General features: G+C 45.8%; 1 protein-coding gene across 1 annotated transcript; it reads right to left on the bottom strand.

Annotated features, from left to right (window-relative positions):
* Window positions 1–2,221: 2,221 nt before the first annotated feature.
* Window positions 2,222–3,350, bottom strand: LOC101779988 (thaumatin-like protein). The gene is given in 1 exon segment (XM_012849238.3): window positions 2,222–3,350. A coding segment is annotated over 1 exon segment (867 nt). The 5' UTR covers window positions 3,260–3,350; the 3' UTR covers window positions 2,222–2,392.
* Window positions 3,351–16,316: the final 12,966 nt, after the last annotated feature.

Here is a 16,316-nt window from a genome sequence, read left to right as displayed (position 1 = left end):
AACAATTGATGGAAAACATGATTCCATCAGCTTTTCCAAGACTATGCAATGTGAGGTATTAAAAATCAAGGATTATATAACATTTTTCATAGTAATTCTTCCAGAATCATTGTAGCAATGGATATAGTTAGTTACTCAAGTTATATGCAAACGTGGCGATGCATGTTTGTCTCTCGTAAGAAGGTATCTATATATACTTGTACAAGTGCACATTCAGGTCATATTGCAAGCCATTGTTTTAATTTCTTCTGCTCGCAGCTGAGCTTGGAGCAGCGTGCAATAGTGCTAAATCGGTGATCATTTTAAACATCTTGACTTGTCTCAAATCCTTGTCCTTTTATCCCCAGCGGTTCAGTTGTCCGAGGGACAGGGCCATTTTGAAACACAACAATCTTGTTCTCTTCCCTTGTCAACAATTCAGTAATGTAGAATGAAGCCCCCCAGGAGCTAGCGATTCGTCGAGCATCGAGCACCCCAGGAGCTCCTCCATCGTGAACTCCAGCTCTGGGAAGCTGTCGTCAAACGGCGTGAAGTCGAAATTGTTCCAATCCGGCATCCCGATCCCCTCATAGTCATCCGCGACGGCCATGCCCTCGTCTTTGACGCCCGGTGCAATATCCTCCAGCGGCGGTTGTGGCGCCGCCGCCTCCATCGGCCTAACACAGTCTGCGAACTGGGCGTGCGCCGGCTCCTCCGTGGCGGTGGCGTGCTGCTCCGCCGACGAGCTCTCAATGGCTGGCGCCGGTGACGGCGAGCACTTGGCCCCGAAGTGACAGGTATCGCGCCCAGCGCCGTGCATCGCCGCCGTGGGAGCCTGGTGTGCAGCCGCTGGGTTCGCGCCGGCTGGCGGCACGGGCGCCGGCGCCGGCGGGACCGCGAACTGGCGCAGGTTACCGGGCAACCCGGCGCCGAGAACCGGCATGTTGTGCACATGCGGCTGGGCGCCGGCGCCGGCCGCCGTGGCACCGACGAACGCGTGCTGGTGATGGTAGTACTGGGCGTGCTGGGCGCTGGGAAGCTGCTGCTGCTGCGGCGGCGGCGGCGGCATGTGTGAGGTCGAGGCGCCGGCGGCGAGTGCTTTGTTTCCGGTGAAGATCCCCGACGGCTGAAGCGGTGGACAAGGCGCCACCGACGTCGACGGCGCGTAGGGGTCGTAGCCTTTTGGCATCATCTGGCTGCTGCTCCCCGCCGCCCCGTTGTCGCTTTCCATGTCGCCGCTCTTGAGGATGTAGAGGCGGTACAAGGCCAGGTCGTGGAACTGAAAAATCAAGAGCAAACGTGAACCACGAAGGTATATATATGTTTCGGTGTGTAACACTGGTGAGAGAGAGGGGCACTGACGCGTGTGTACTTGGTAGGCGGGGAAGTCATCTCCTGGTCCACGGGGACGACGAACTCGTGCATGCCCCAGTTGCTCTTGACAACCCCACCGCCGGCGACGCGGTCGTAGAACACCATGGTAACCATCCTCCCGGCGACGAAGCCGCCCTTCTTCCGCGGCAGGCGCAGCACCTGGCCGCCGCCCGAGGGCTTCCAGCCGCCGCCCCTGGCCACGCGCACCGGCCGCGGCTCCTTGTGGTCCTTGTCCTCGGGCACCGCCACGCCGGGCCCCGCCTTCTGGAACTGACGCTCGCTGAAGAAGTAGATGTACCGGTGCTCCGCGTCGTCCTTGTACCTCTCTGCACATGCTCGGCGGCAATGTCGGATCGAACGCGTCAGCGAGAGAAATTATAGGAGAGGGAGAGAAGAGGGATCAGAGAAGAGAATGGGAGGGGAGGTGGACGGACCGTGGAGCTCCTCCGGGTGGTAGTTGAGGATGCGGATGTCGTGGAAGATGCCGTGGAGCGGCGGGTCGAGAGCTCCGCCGGTTTCGATGTACTGGGAGAGGATGGAGAGGAGCTCCAGCTGCGTGGGCACGAAGCGGTACCCGCGCGGGAACCCGTGCTTCGTCAAGCTCCCGTCCGCCATCGCGCGGCTTTATTGATTTGCGCGCGAGGCCGTCTCGTTTCGTCGAGTCGAGCTCGAGCCCAGCCGCGCGTCGGGAGGGGAAACAAACTAAGGGCCCGTTCGGTATACTCCGGTGGAGTTGGAAGCCGTCGCGCCGCCTATTTATGCTGCGGTTGCCGGTAGGAGCTTCGAATCCGATTTGTCATCGGGCTCCAACCGACCTGGAACTGGAGTCGGAAGAGGAGAAGAAGCAAACCGGACAAACCGAACTGAATTCCTTTCCAAATCTTGGGCCTAGTCCGATTTTTGTTATTTTTCATTTTTATTTATTACTGTGTATGTATATAATACTGGTATATGTGAGAAATACAACGTGCATGTACATGAAGGTCGGCGACAACAGAAATGCTCGACACATGCATCTATGCTGAGTTCCTGACTGGCATCACATCAGGGCGGCGCCGGCACGGCCGCCGTCGGGCTCCTCGTCGCCCCACCTGGAGGGGCAGAAGGTGATGACGTACTCCTGCGCCTAGCACCCGGTCGCCGTCGCGGCGGTGGTGTCGTAGGCGTAGCTGTAGTAGGCCGGGCACGCGTCCTTGAACAGCCGCGAGTAGACGCTGCCGCGGCACGCCGCGGGCGTCGCGTACGCGCCGCGGCAGCAGAAGGCGTCCAGCCCGAACGCCAGGCACGCGCTCTTGCACGCCACCACCGTCGCCGCCTTCGCTCCACCGCCGGTGGCAGCGGTCACCTGCAGCTCCGGCGGGCACACCGCGTTCACGTCCTTGGCGCAACCGGCGATGGCGCACTTGTTGCCCGTGGCGGGCTTGGCGGACACGGCCACGGGGAGGTTGTACCCGTCCACCAGGCTCACGTCGTAGGAGCTCCCCTTGCTGGGGTCCGCGTGCAGGCTCACCTCCACGAGCGTGGCCGGTGGGGTGCCAACGGACCCGTTGCAGGCCAGCCGGCCCTCGCAGTCGCCGGTGAGGCAGGCGGCGGCGCCCGTGCCGCCGTTCGCGGTGAAGTTGCAGCCGGTGCGGGCCCAGAAGCGGCCGTTCCACGTGGCCGGCGCGACGACGCGCCTCGACTTGCCCGGCGGGACGAGGAAGCCGCCGCCGGCGAGCACCGGGTGGCCCGTGTTGGGCGCCGACGCCGGCCACACCGGGAACGGGCACCGGTTCGCCACGTGGAAGACGATGGCCTCGGCGAGCACGACCGGCCCTGCAGCTACGAAACTGAGGAGAGCAATGAGAGCCCAGGAGAGGAGCGGGCGACGAGCGCCGGAGGTCCACCGCGGGCAGTGCTTCCCCATCTCTTCCCCTCGATCTCGGCGGCCGGCTCTGCACGACGTTGATCGATCTTGCTGTGAGAAGCCGCGAGATATATATAGTAGCTGCAAGATGCAGAAGAGAGAGGAGGATGGACTAGGAGCTTAGGCTTTGATTTGGCTAGGATGAGGTCTGCGCTTAGTGTGACTTGCATTGCAATTGAAGGAAAGCAGAGGCATGATTGGGGAGGACGAGGCCACTAACCACTCTGGTGCAGGCGCGCTCAAGCAATGGAACAAGAAAGCTGCTGAATTCTCCACCTCCAAGCTAAGGCACCTTCTCCCTTTGGTCTGGCCAAACAAAAGATAGTCGTATTGAATAACGACACGATCATAAACACACTATTTTGACTACTACAGTAGTAGCTACTACTAAAAAGTGAATGAATTGAGCAATTTCTTGGTTATTATGGAGGCATTTTAATTTGAAGACATATTAAATCACCATATTTTCGATTGTCATATCGAAATTGGCATGGAAATGAGAAATGTTGCTACTATGGTAATAATGAAAATATACAACATCTCTTTTCCGATTGTCATATGGCTAGTTTGATTTGGCGAATAATTCATACCACCTTTGGCTTATATAAACCTAATAGCATTATTCATATGTTACGATCATGACTACAAGGTGTAAAGGTGGAGGAAGAAAAAATTAAGACTTACAGGTGTTAGTGTTGTTTGTTGAGCTATGTGGCTTAGCAGAAATGACAGCATCTTGTTTGCTGATTCTATTTAGGGTGACACACTGGATAAGATTTTGAGTGTTGCTTCAGGAGGAGGACAGAGACTGAGACACTATACCTCAGACCTGTCGAGCTTTGGAGACTACGGCCACGGAGATCTTCGTAAAAAATGGGTGGCGATTTAATAATAAGCTATGTTTATTTATCATGTCATCATAATGATTTGCTTTTTTAATAATGCTTGGATGTATTAATTCGTGGTGTAGAGGCCGCAGAGGCCCGTACTTTGACGGAATCAGAACATGATGATCTGATACATGCCCGAGAACAATTAACAAAACTCCTTCGAGAAGAGGAAATCAAATATTACCAACGTGCTAAGGTGACAGATACTCTGCTCGGGGATAGCAATACTAGATATTTCCAAATGGTTGCCAATGCCAGACATCGGAAAAAAGGATATTTTCCCTGGAACAAGAGAACGGCACGATTGAGGGCAAGGTTAATCTAAAAGCTTACACTACCAAGTTCTACAAAGACCTGTTTGGTGCACCTGACGAGACTGAGTCAAGAATAGAAGACATCTCTCAGGTCACTCATGTAGAAAATAATTTGCTCACAGCACCCTTCACATAGAAAGAGGTTCAACTGCGCGGGCGCGGGCGCGAGAGGCCGGCGGCGGGGTGTGTGTGCATGTGAGTTTGGGTGCGTGTGTGTGCGAGTGAGGGAATGTTTTTACCGAATATGAAGCATCTTTGCCGAGTGTCTCAGATTGGACACTCGGCAAAGCCAGCTTTGCCGAGTGCCATATCGGGGGCACTCGGCAAATCCTTTTTTTTTCATTTTCCTTCTTTTACTTCCAATGTCTTCCATAAAGTGTTTTTCTAATTTATTCCGATGTACTTTGAAAATACATTGTCAAATTCACTCAACAATATATATTTGATTTTTCTACGAATATTATTTCATTATTTTATGCAGTTACAGCTCAAATTTAATTTATATCAATTAAAATTCTATAATTGCATTTAATAAATTAAAATTATCAAATGAATAAAAAAATTACCAAAATTTCACATGAAACAATCTATGTTCTCTATTGCCTATACAAAAAGTTTTAAATTCAAACCCCAATTCGACCGTCACTTTGACTCCAAATCTTACCGAATCTTTCTCAACACTACGATTCTTCTTCTGAGACGCTTCGGTTTGTAAACATTATACGTGACAAATTATGCGAAATATTTTCAATTTTTTACCACAGCCTCCACATATGATATCATCACATCATGACAAATCTCATGATTTTCAGACTTCGTTTGCTTTTTTTAGAATTTAAAAAACCATTCGACCACACATTCGTGGTCGTGTTTCCTTAACAAGGTGTTCGAAATTTCTTTTCATTTCCTGGGTAAAGTATCACACTGGACTCAATAACATGAATATTATTTTTCTACTCATTTTATTCCATTATTCGAATCACTTGCAGTTTAAATTTAACTTATACCAAAAAATTCCTAGAAATACAATAAATTAATTAAATATAGCAAATAGATTAAAAAATATACCAAATTTTAACATGGAATACCACATGTTGTATGTGGAGAGTAGAAAAAGTTTCAAGGTCAGAAGAGAGAAAAATAAAATTATTTGCCGAGTGCCAAATAATTACACTCGGCAAACATATTTCTTTACCGAGTGCCAAACAATTACACTCAGCAAACATATTTCTTTGCTGAGTGCCTGCCTTTGCCAAGTGCTTTTGGCTATTTTGCCGAGTGTATTTGTTTGCCGAGTGTTTCCACTAACGGACACTCGGCAAACGTGCTTACGGATGGCACATGGACTAACGGATGTCCACATGGCGGTTCTTTGCCGAGTGCCTAGCTTTTGCCGAGTGTTTTTTTCTCGTTTGCCGAGTGTCAAACTTTGCCAAGTGTTTTTTACCTCTTTTGCCGCGTACAATTATTTTACCAAGTATTTTTTTCCAGCAGTCAGCAAAGAGCTTCTTTATTGAGTGCTCGATGAAATGCACTCGGCAAACACCCAGTTTCCGGTAGTGTTTATAGGCACACGCGGCTGTGTCTCAGCACGATACGGCAACAAACCGATATATTGCTTTTGGCCATTCCACTTTTCTTAACATTATTTTCTACGTCCAGATCTCATGTCGGCAAAGGTTATTTTCAGGGCATGCTCGTAGATGGCCAGTGCAAAAACCATACAGTCGCCGCCTGCAAGCCATCATGCTTGAGTACTCAACATTATTAGTCAGGAACAAGACATGGAATCTGGAGCCACCCGGTGGTCATTAGGTATGAACCTCATTTGGAGTGTGGTTACGGCCGGGAAGTAAAAATATTCAAGTTTCCGTTGCATACTCAGCAAACGTGCTGATTTTTGTTTTCGTTTTGGTAGGATACGGTAGGAGACAGCAGGGCCACCAACCGCCTTTGTTGGCCTGCTCAATTAACAGATTGGCCGGCCTTCCACGTGCGTGTGTTTGGGCCTAACCCCTAGACAAAAACTGGTTCGTCGAGTAAGGCCTTTCAACCCGGGGCACATTGGGCCGAGCTGAAGACCTCTCTTGTTTAGATGGAAAACCAATGCGGAGATCCTGCACACTTCCATAAGCTCGTTTACTATGTGACTTCCGTGGTTGGAGATTCGTGCGAGCTTTCTTATCCACTCCTGAGCCCTAACGCTCTCGCACGCCCGAGCCACCGCCAAATGGAGGACACACGTCAGCGGTCAAACGGAGGAGGTGGAGGAGAATCCCATTGGTTTCAAAGTTCAAATGCATTTTTCTCTTAAATCATTAATCCATTTTGAAATCCGTTTGAACCACTATGTTATTTGGAATTAATGCAACAAAATAAGATCCAATATGGGTATATTTTAAATTTTTTATTTATTTTTTAAATCAACATTTGGAATGTGTTGACATTTTGGACATACTACTTCAACATATACACAAATTGTTGATCTAGTCTATCCGAAATGTTGAACTAAATTTGAGAAAATGTTGAACCTAGCATTTAAAAATGTTGTCTGCATTCGTTCAACATTTTAAGTATATCTATTCAATTTTTATGCTTAAAATGTTAAAAAAGTATAGTCAGAATGCTGGATTATTTTTTTCAAAATGAGTTGAACTAAACTCTTCGTGTTAAAAATTACATCACCGTACATCTTAGTATATAATTGGGTAATAGCTAGGACAATTAGAAGATTGAAGAAAGAAAAAAAATAAACAAAGGCATGTATGCTGCGATGACTCTACCGCTGCATATGTTAGAAACAAGACCTTGCACGCTTGGTACACAGGCAAAAATACTGGTGAGCTGTTAGTGGAGAGTAATACAATTAGTATTTGGGTCTAATGGGCCTTATAGTTACGAAGCTTAATGAACTTTTGGAAGCTAAATAGGAGCCCAAAACAATGATACTTCTATAAAAACGAAGAGAAAAGGCTTAAAATTTTCTTGACATTCCAAGGGCTCAAAGATTTTCACACCGAAGCCTATGAGAACAGTATACTTTTTAACAATAATGGAACTTGAAGACATCCCGGCCGCTAGTAACTTGAAGACCTTGAAGACAGTCGGCCTGTTCGCTTCAGCTTATTCAGCCGGCTTATCAGCCACCAAATAGTGTTTTCCTCTCAGAACAAATCAGCCGTTTCAGCTTTTCAGCCGGCTTATAAGTTGAAGCGAACAGACCCAGTAGCGGCCGGATGTCTAAAAGTTGTTTTTTCCCAAATCACACAGTGTAGAAGCAGACATTTACATACATATCCTTACGAACACACGTACGCAACTCTACCTCTATGAGCATCTCCGAAAGATCAAGCCAGCAAATTCTCAAGATTGATAAAGTCACCACTGGCACCTCACTATCGATGGGTATGTCGACTACCACTGAAAGAATAGCTCTGGTTAAATTCAAAAATAAATCCAGAAAAATACGAGCATTAGTGCTAAGTTGAACCCTAATGGACAGGTTCCACCATAAGATCCGGCCGCTACATCCAAACACGTACAAACTGTTACTTGCGAACTGAACGTAGCTCGGCTGATAAGGTTTCTTGTTGTGATAACGGCTGGGGCCATATCTCCGAGAGAGAGGAGGTGTTGTCAGTTTGGTACTTATGCCATGTTACTAAAAAAAACACCTTAAAAACTATTTTGAACTGTTGCGGGGATTATCTGTCCAGTTTTGAGTTTGGGTATACAATATCCGAATTTTATTTGTTTAGGGGAGCTTTTCAGATTTCATGACAAAGGTCAAGGGTCTAAAATAGACTTATTACTCTTTTATATATGTACAGAGCAAACTTATAATTTGTGACTTAGCTTTTCTGGAAATTTTGCAGATACCATCACTCTATTAGTCATTGGGAAATCTGGAAGGAGCGTTCCGCTAGGATTTTTCAACGTCCAGAAGTTTCGGCCACATCTTTTTGCTAAGATAAAAGATGAGGCCTCCGCCTGGTCGACAGCAGGCAGGGGCGAGATCTTTAGCGACCTTAATAGCACGAGAATAATCTATTTTGCTTCCCGGCAAGCCAGGCTGTAACTATCTTTCTACTCTATCAATGAAATAGGCATACTCTCGTTTGTTCCAAAAAATTAGGGGGTGTTTGGTTCCACCTTGCTAAAGTTTAGCAACTTTTAGCTGCTAAACTGGCCAAACACCCTTGCTAAAACTTGCTAAAGTTGAATTGCTAAAGTTTAGCACTTTAGCAAGTTTTTGGTTGCTAAAACTTGCTAAAAGGTGGGCTGGACAACCTATACCCCTCATTTATTGCTTGTCTCCTCCCTCCTGCGCACCTTTAATAAGGGTAGATAGGTCTTTTTACAGCTCATTAAATGCCTTTTAGCAAGAGTATCCAAACAGCTTTTGCTAAAGTTTAGCAAATTTTAGCTGCTAAACTTTAGCAAAAGTAACCAAACAGACCTTAATTTGAGAGGTTGACAACAAGTGCATGCATGCAAAATAAATTGCCACTCTTCTTTTTCGGCTGGAATGAGTATAAGAGTATACGTAAGGCGTGTGCATATTCAAGAAGAGATGATAGAAAACAGCATGTTACTACCTTCAAGTTAAATACTCACCAATACCATAGTACATGTGAAGCTATATTGAATGTGGAGCAGCTAATATGAGAACAGCACTTGTGTGAGTATTTAGTAATGTTGTCTATTGCCCAAATTTTGGTATCCCAGTATCAAAATCGTGGAGGCGTTCAGCTCCATCCAACGTACTCTGCTCACCTTGTTCGGCTCCTATCATTACTCTGTTTGGAAGGTGTTGTCTCTGCCATTGTCTATTGATCGTCGTAAAGGGAGAACAGAAGCATCTGTTCTATTCTGCTGCTTCCACATATCACAAACAATCGATCCTGATGAGCCAGGATATTGCGACGTACGACCATACGATCCACGTGGCACAACATGACAAAACAAAGATAGAAGCTGAAAACAAAAGAACAATCGCAAAACCTTCCGAGTTCCAAACCGCATTCATGCCACAGTCAGCTAAATTGCTTTCATTTTGTTTTCTGATCTCCCAGCTCTGGCTAGAGCAGTGCTCTTGGTCCTGCCTCCTAGGGAACGTGCGCCGTCAGAGAATGACGCGTGCGTGCCTGCACGACAGCTTCACCTGCTCACTGCATTGCCGAGCACAAGTAGCATGCGCTTTGTATTATACCCCTAATAAACAGGCAGAGGTCCTATGCAGTACTGCTCTATACAGTTGGGTTGCTGACGCGTGGATCTGAGTCCATGCGTAAGTGACTCAACTGCAGGTGAAGCTATTGCTGAGGAGTCTTGCTGAATAAACATGCGAGGATCATCGTCCACAACCCCTTGGTCCGCTCTCCGTCGTCTCGCTCCACCTGCAATCATCGCCCTCTCTTGCAATTTTTACGCGTGCAGGCAAGTAGTCATATCTCGTGAGTTTTACCTAGATAGGTTTTTAACAAGGAAGCCATTGCACCAGTCAAAATTATTTCAAGTGTTGTCTCTGGTGTGTTGTGAATATGCCTATCAGTGATTGTGATCTTGATTTGTTATCTGCGAATCTGTTACAATTGTTGAAGAATTTGAGTTCATGATTAAATATGTGAACTTTTTTTTTGAGACTTGGAGATTCATTCATTATCAGACACCCTGATTACAATCAGACTCCAACAGGCTATGGATGCTGGACGGGGCATCAGAATGCCACTCCACCGTTTCAGTCATACCAATAGCCTGCCTAGCAATCTCATGGGCAACACTATTACACACTCTACTAACATGCAAGAGTGTAAAATCATTAAACTTCAGGCTCCAGCTCGTGCATCTCCCTGAGAATAGGTGTAATGACCGGTCGGTGTGTTTTCCTGGACTCCCAGAGCTGCACCAGCTCCAGTCAGTCAGATTCAATGCAAAGCTTCACAACACCGCACCTCACAGCCAGCTTCATTCCATCCCTGCATGCCCAGGCCTGCACTTGTTGTTGCATCCATGCAATGTACTTACGGTATCATCTCGAATCACAGCGCGGGTCGCTCCTTGCCTGCTGGTGTCTTCAGACATCCACATTGCATTTGGCCCAGCCTGCCGCCGGTCTCTCCCAGCGCGGCCTAGTTGTTGCAGCCACTTTTCTGCTTCCGGGGATGCACAAGTTCCCGCAGGTCGTAAGCTGTTGCTCTCCGGACCGGCCAAACCGGCTCGCCATGCCGTCGCTTGTTCCGTAACGTCCAGAGCGACCACATGCCCACACGTCTCACTGTGTGCTTCTGGTTCGATGTGGCGCTTATGTAGTACATGTTTCGCTGGCAACAAGTCATGTACAACTCATGTATAACACCTTTACATCAATGTTTATTGTTTGACTGCGTGCTTCAAATACTTTTGACAACAGATTTAGTGATACGTTTTCTTGATTGTATTGAACAAATCAAAGCTGTCAACCTAAAACAGAGGTTACTCCCGTATAGCTCTATCCGTTTTGGAACCGTGCGTGCTTAATTAGCCTAAGTGCCTAACGAGTTAGCAAAAATTTCCTTAACGAGCCAAGCCATGCTTAGCCATGGAAGCTAAGCTAATCTAATCTTGCAATCCAGCAAACTAAAGCATATGCGGCAATAGAATGCTGCACCTCGATCTGCTCAGCATGTTCATCACATCATCTTCACTACAGTTGGTAGCAGATGCCGCTCTGCTCTGCCTCTGATTTCCAACACCCGGTCAGCCAAATGTTTTCTGATCGATCTCTGGACGCCGTGACTCAGTCTCAGTCTGTGTTCCTGCAATCAGGAAGCAGGCAGATGCAGGAGCCGTGCAGAGCGGCGGCCAGCAGCAGGGCTCTGCTTCGGCAGAGAATGATGCGTGCGCGTCAGAGGTCAGAGCCAACAAGCGGCCGGCAGCGCGCCAGCTCAGCCTGCTTCGCCAAGCAGCGGCGACGGCGGCTGCGGGCGGGGCCAGCGCGCGGGGGTGCATTGAATCCGACTGGGATGGATGACGCCTGACCGGCCACCACACCCAACCCGCTCATGGCGGGCGGGTCGGAATCAGATGGATGGGTGGGTGGATATCAGCAGAAGAGCGGCGACGAACGGAGCAGAACAGAGGGGAAGGGCATGGAATGGAAGCTGTCCGAATGGCGGGCGTCACCTGAGTTGGTGTGCCCTGATCCGGACCCCGGGTAGTTCAACCACCGGCATGGCCGCTCTCGTCTACAACGAAAGAAGCATCTCAATTCTTCTTGTTCCCGTGATTTGCTTGTGTTAACTGATGTATCTATCGGGGAGATTGCGGCCGCAAACAGTGCTGGTTAGTTGCTCCGGCCTTTCTATTGCGGACCCAGTCACATGCATATGCATCGCCGACTCCGAGTTTCTTTCTAAACATTTGAACGCTATACGAGCAGGTTTAGTTTGGTGCTACACATTCGAATGTTATACGTACGAGCAGCTTTAGTTTGTTTGAAAATATAGTTTTATAAATTTATATTTTTGATAATATTTATAAGTATTTTGTAATCAACACTAAACAGTACTCCCTCCGTTCCAAATTATAAGTCAGTCCAACTTTCTTGGAGAGTCAAACTATTTTATGTTTGACCAAAATTATAAAGAGGATCACAACGAATAGATGTACTATGAAAATATATTTAATGAATAAACTAATGGTACTTATTTGGTACCATGAATGTTAGTATTTTATTGTATAAATTTGGTTAAACTTGAGATGCTTTGACTCTTCAAGAAAGTTAGAATGGCTTATAATTTAGAACAGAGGGAGGGAGTGTCAATCAAGGTTCAATGCTATATTAAAGATCGTACCGGCATCGACAATACGATACGGTTTAAGGAGCGGTAGTTTTCAGCGGAGTAATGGTTCAAACAATTGATTGGCTCCCGCGCTGTGGTGGCTCCCATCAGCTAAAGCATTTCGCGGTACATGCTAGGACGCTATGCATGCACTGTTGGTATGTACCGGAGATATCCTGGGGATAGATGTGGTGCCATGTGCCCATCCTTGATATTAAATGAGAGATTGAAACCTCCCCAGTCCAGCATCACTGGAGAAGCATGTACGCGGTGTCACCGCTCACTAATTATGCTACTGGGAGAGGATCATGCTGATCACAGCTAGGTCGATCATCATGATGTTACAGTACCTTACTCATTACGACATACACTATTCGTTTTGTCTTTTCTAAGTATCCTATATTATATCCAGATACATAGTAAAAATTATGTATCTAGAAAAGCCAAAACGAATTGTAATTTAGGACGGAAGAAGTATATGATTAATTAATTGATTATAGAAATCAACCGACGTCCGGAATAGATGTGGGGAAGATTTTTTCCTCGCAAAAAAAAGTAGAAGAAGATGTGGGGATGAATTCCAAGCTTGTGGCAAATACCTATCCGGGGCCGTAGGAGCTCCACAAGGATGTGATGCATGGTTGCGTCACTGGTCAGTAATTAATTAGGCGGCAGGAGGATCACAGCGATGACGATAGAGCTGCAACCGTGGTAATATACCAAGAACGTAAAGTTGAAACCAACACATGGAATCGTTAATCCAAGATCATCGCGTTTCGTCACACCAAAACATACACTTTTTGGTGTTCCCGGGGCGGTTCCCCCTCCCTTTAAAGCTTGCTCAACTCATTAACCCATGCCTGCCTGCAACAACCGAGGCCAAAACCGAAGGTTGTATATACTTTCTCTAGCAACCACCAATTGCAATACAATACACATAAAGGCATAACGGACACCACTAGTATAGTAGTATTACCAAGTAGCTAACTAAAATTGCCACAAATAAGCAGCATGGCGCTGACAAGTGACAGCCACATCAGCATGGTACAACTGCCAACTAATTCTTAGGCGCATGTGTGTGAGGCATAAAGAAACCATCAACAAAATCAACCATCAAATGCATGACAAGGACGCATTAACGCGACAACAGTGACATGCATTGGATGGTCGTTTCATGACGTGGCCCCGATCGATTAATTAAATGAGGCTAATGAACCGCATCGTTGTTGCTTCTTTTGTTTTCCGGCTAGTTCAAAATGACGTTGATGTTGGGCAGCTGCGAATAGAACGACCGACTGGGGACGATAGTGTTGAAGCGACGGCGGAGAAGATGCGAGACTACCAGTAGTGCACTCTAGAGCATCTCCATAATGACACGTCAGGTAGTTACAACAGATTCGTGTAAGAAGATTTGCATTCATATGGATTGGAGGAGAGAATGAACGGAAAGAGAGAAGATATAGTAGTTCTAACTAGTCAGATTTGCGCGCGATACACGCCTGTATGAAAGATGTTAACATGAAATAATGATGAAATGTGAATTTGTTATCTTTCTATGCTCGAAGTAGCATCGCATCGATGCATCAAATCAAATAAAAGAATAAAATATCATCTAAAATCAAGTTGATCGCTTCCAATATCAAATTCAAACATTTTTTTTATCATAATGGTCATTCGAGTACTGTATAATTTTTTTTTCTTAGGAATTCACTAACTTTTGGGCATTAGTAGATATAGCTAAGGATTGCTGTGCTATATTACGCTGGTTCTTGGCGATGAATGAATAATTCAATCATATTTTGCGAGTTTATGATTTGAAAGCAAAGTCCAAAAAATAAGTAGGGCTGCCACATAATAGAAGTATACAGAGTTTATTTATTTCTTTTATACATAGAGAAAATTAAATATATTTATAATTTTCATACAACGTAACTGCAAATAATAGAAAAAACGCCATCGATAATTTTTTTAAAAGATCATGAGATCTGCTTAATACACTGGTGGAAAACTCACCTTTAGTCCCAGTTGGTAGGGAGCAAATCTCCTAAGAATCCATCCAAGATAAAACAATCAAGACGAAAGGGGATCTTTAGTCCCGGATCACTCAACCGGGACTAAAGACACCCTTTAGTCCCGGTTGGTAAAACCAGCCGGGACTAAAGGGGTCGCCACGCTAGGCACAGCCCCCACCCCCTTTAGTACTAAAGGATTCTGCGTCAAAAAAATATTAGAAATTCCCGGGAGTCTCGGTTGGTAATACAAACCGAGACTAAAGGGTCCAAGGACTTTAGTTTTTTTTTAGCCACCCGTAGGGGACCCTTTAGTCCTGGTTGGTGTTACCACCCGGACTAAAGGATCTCCCACGGGTGGCTGATTTTTGACCCGGGACTAAAACATCTTTTATCCCGGACCAACTCTAAACCGGGATAAAAGGGGACGCATGGAAAGTGAGTTCTCTACTAGTGATAATAACATGTGCAGAATCTTGATCTCCCCCTCCTCGGTCGTCAAAGAATATATACTTGGCTGACGATATATGGCTGGCTCGATCGAGCTACCAAAGCGCGTAGTGTTATTACTGACGGTTGGTTAAGTGGCCTGCTTTTACTCGCTCAACTGTAGCCCATTCATACACAAATCTAAGTGCTCGCTGGTAGCTAGGGACGATGGTTGGTTGGAGGGCCCATGCACACTTGTCTAGCGTACACGTAAACCCCTACATTACGTACAGGGCCGGGCCGGCCGGTCCCCAAGCGCCCTCCCCGAGTGGTTTTTTACATCTTTTAAGACGGATTAGTTGATCCCAGGAGTCTGCAGTTTCCGCTCAATTCAATGGCTTGTCATGCCAGCAATCGTGCTAAATACCATGGATATATAGTATGATACTCCGCTCCGGCCGGTATGCGGGCATAATCTCAAGCTTGTTTCACGTTAATAAAGCTAGGTCTTAATTGCCAAACTTGGTTCGATCGATGCTCGAAGAACCTCCAACTCATAAGGTTTCATGACATTATTTTGATATTCTTTGGTTTATTAATTTATAACACTATTCCTTGAATTTGAGTATATTGTCTCCAACCACAAGCACACTCACACATAGGGATGACCTCCACTCTGCACTAAAATGAACTTCTACCGATATATACATGGAATCGAATTCGAATAGCACTACAATACTATAAAAATGGTTGTCAGGGGTGGTTGAAACAACATTTGTAGGGGCGGGCACACTACACGCTCCTACTTTTTGCAGCTACAAATAGCTATTTAAAAGAGCGGGTAACTATTCGCCCTGGTAAAACCGTTTCCTGGAGCGGGTGATGTCATGATCCGCCCCTGCAAATGGTTATCTTTAGGGGTGGGTGATGGCATCACCCGCCCTTGGAAATGTCATTCCCACTAAAATTTAGTACCATTTTCACGCCAAATTTTTCAAATGTGGTTCTACCAAGTATCAACCCATTCAAATCCAAGTCTCACAAGGCTTCATGATATTATTTATTAGGTACATTATTTATAACACTATTCCTTGAACTTGAATTTGAGTAGTATAATACACAAAAATATAGCATTGTTGTTCGTTGGGTAGAACGGTTTTGATTATTGCATAATGCGCAGCTTCGTTTCCCTCGTGTTCATTGTCCCCAACCACAAGCACTCTCACCATCTCATGAAGGGACGATCTCCACTCTGCACTAAAATGAACTCGTAGGGATGGATTCGATTCAATATATATGGAATCGAATTCAAATAAAACTATTTATACTGTAATTTAATTCAAGTACGGATATGAATACAAAATAGATAATTCGAGTTCGGATTCATGTTCAGATACCTACTCAATTTGGAAGATAACAAGTATAAAATTGCCTTATCGATTATTTTAGTAGAACATCATTATATAACACATGTACACCAAGATAAATATTCCACTAAAAAATAAATAAATGTTTCAATATATATAATAAGAAATAACTATGTTAAATATATAAAAATAATTTCATCAATAAATAAATAAACTAAAGTATTT

Source organism: Setaria italica, chromosome IX (assembly GCF_000263155.2).
Source record: "Setaria italica strain Yugu1 chromosome IX, Setaria_italica_v2.0, whole genome shotgun sequence".
NCBI classification, from domain to species: domain Eukaryota; kingdom Viridiplantae; phylum Streptophyta; class Magnoliopsida; order Poales; family Poaceae; genus Setaria; species Setaria italica.
This window is presented reverse-complemented; position numbering and strand designations above follow the sequence as displayed.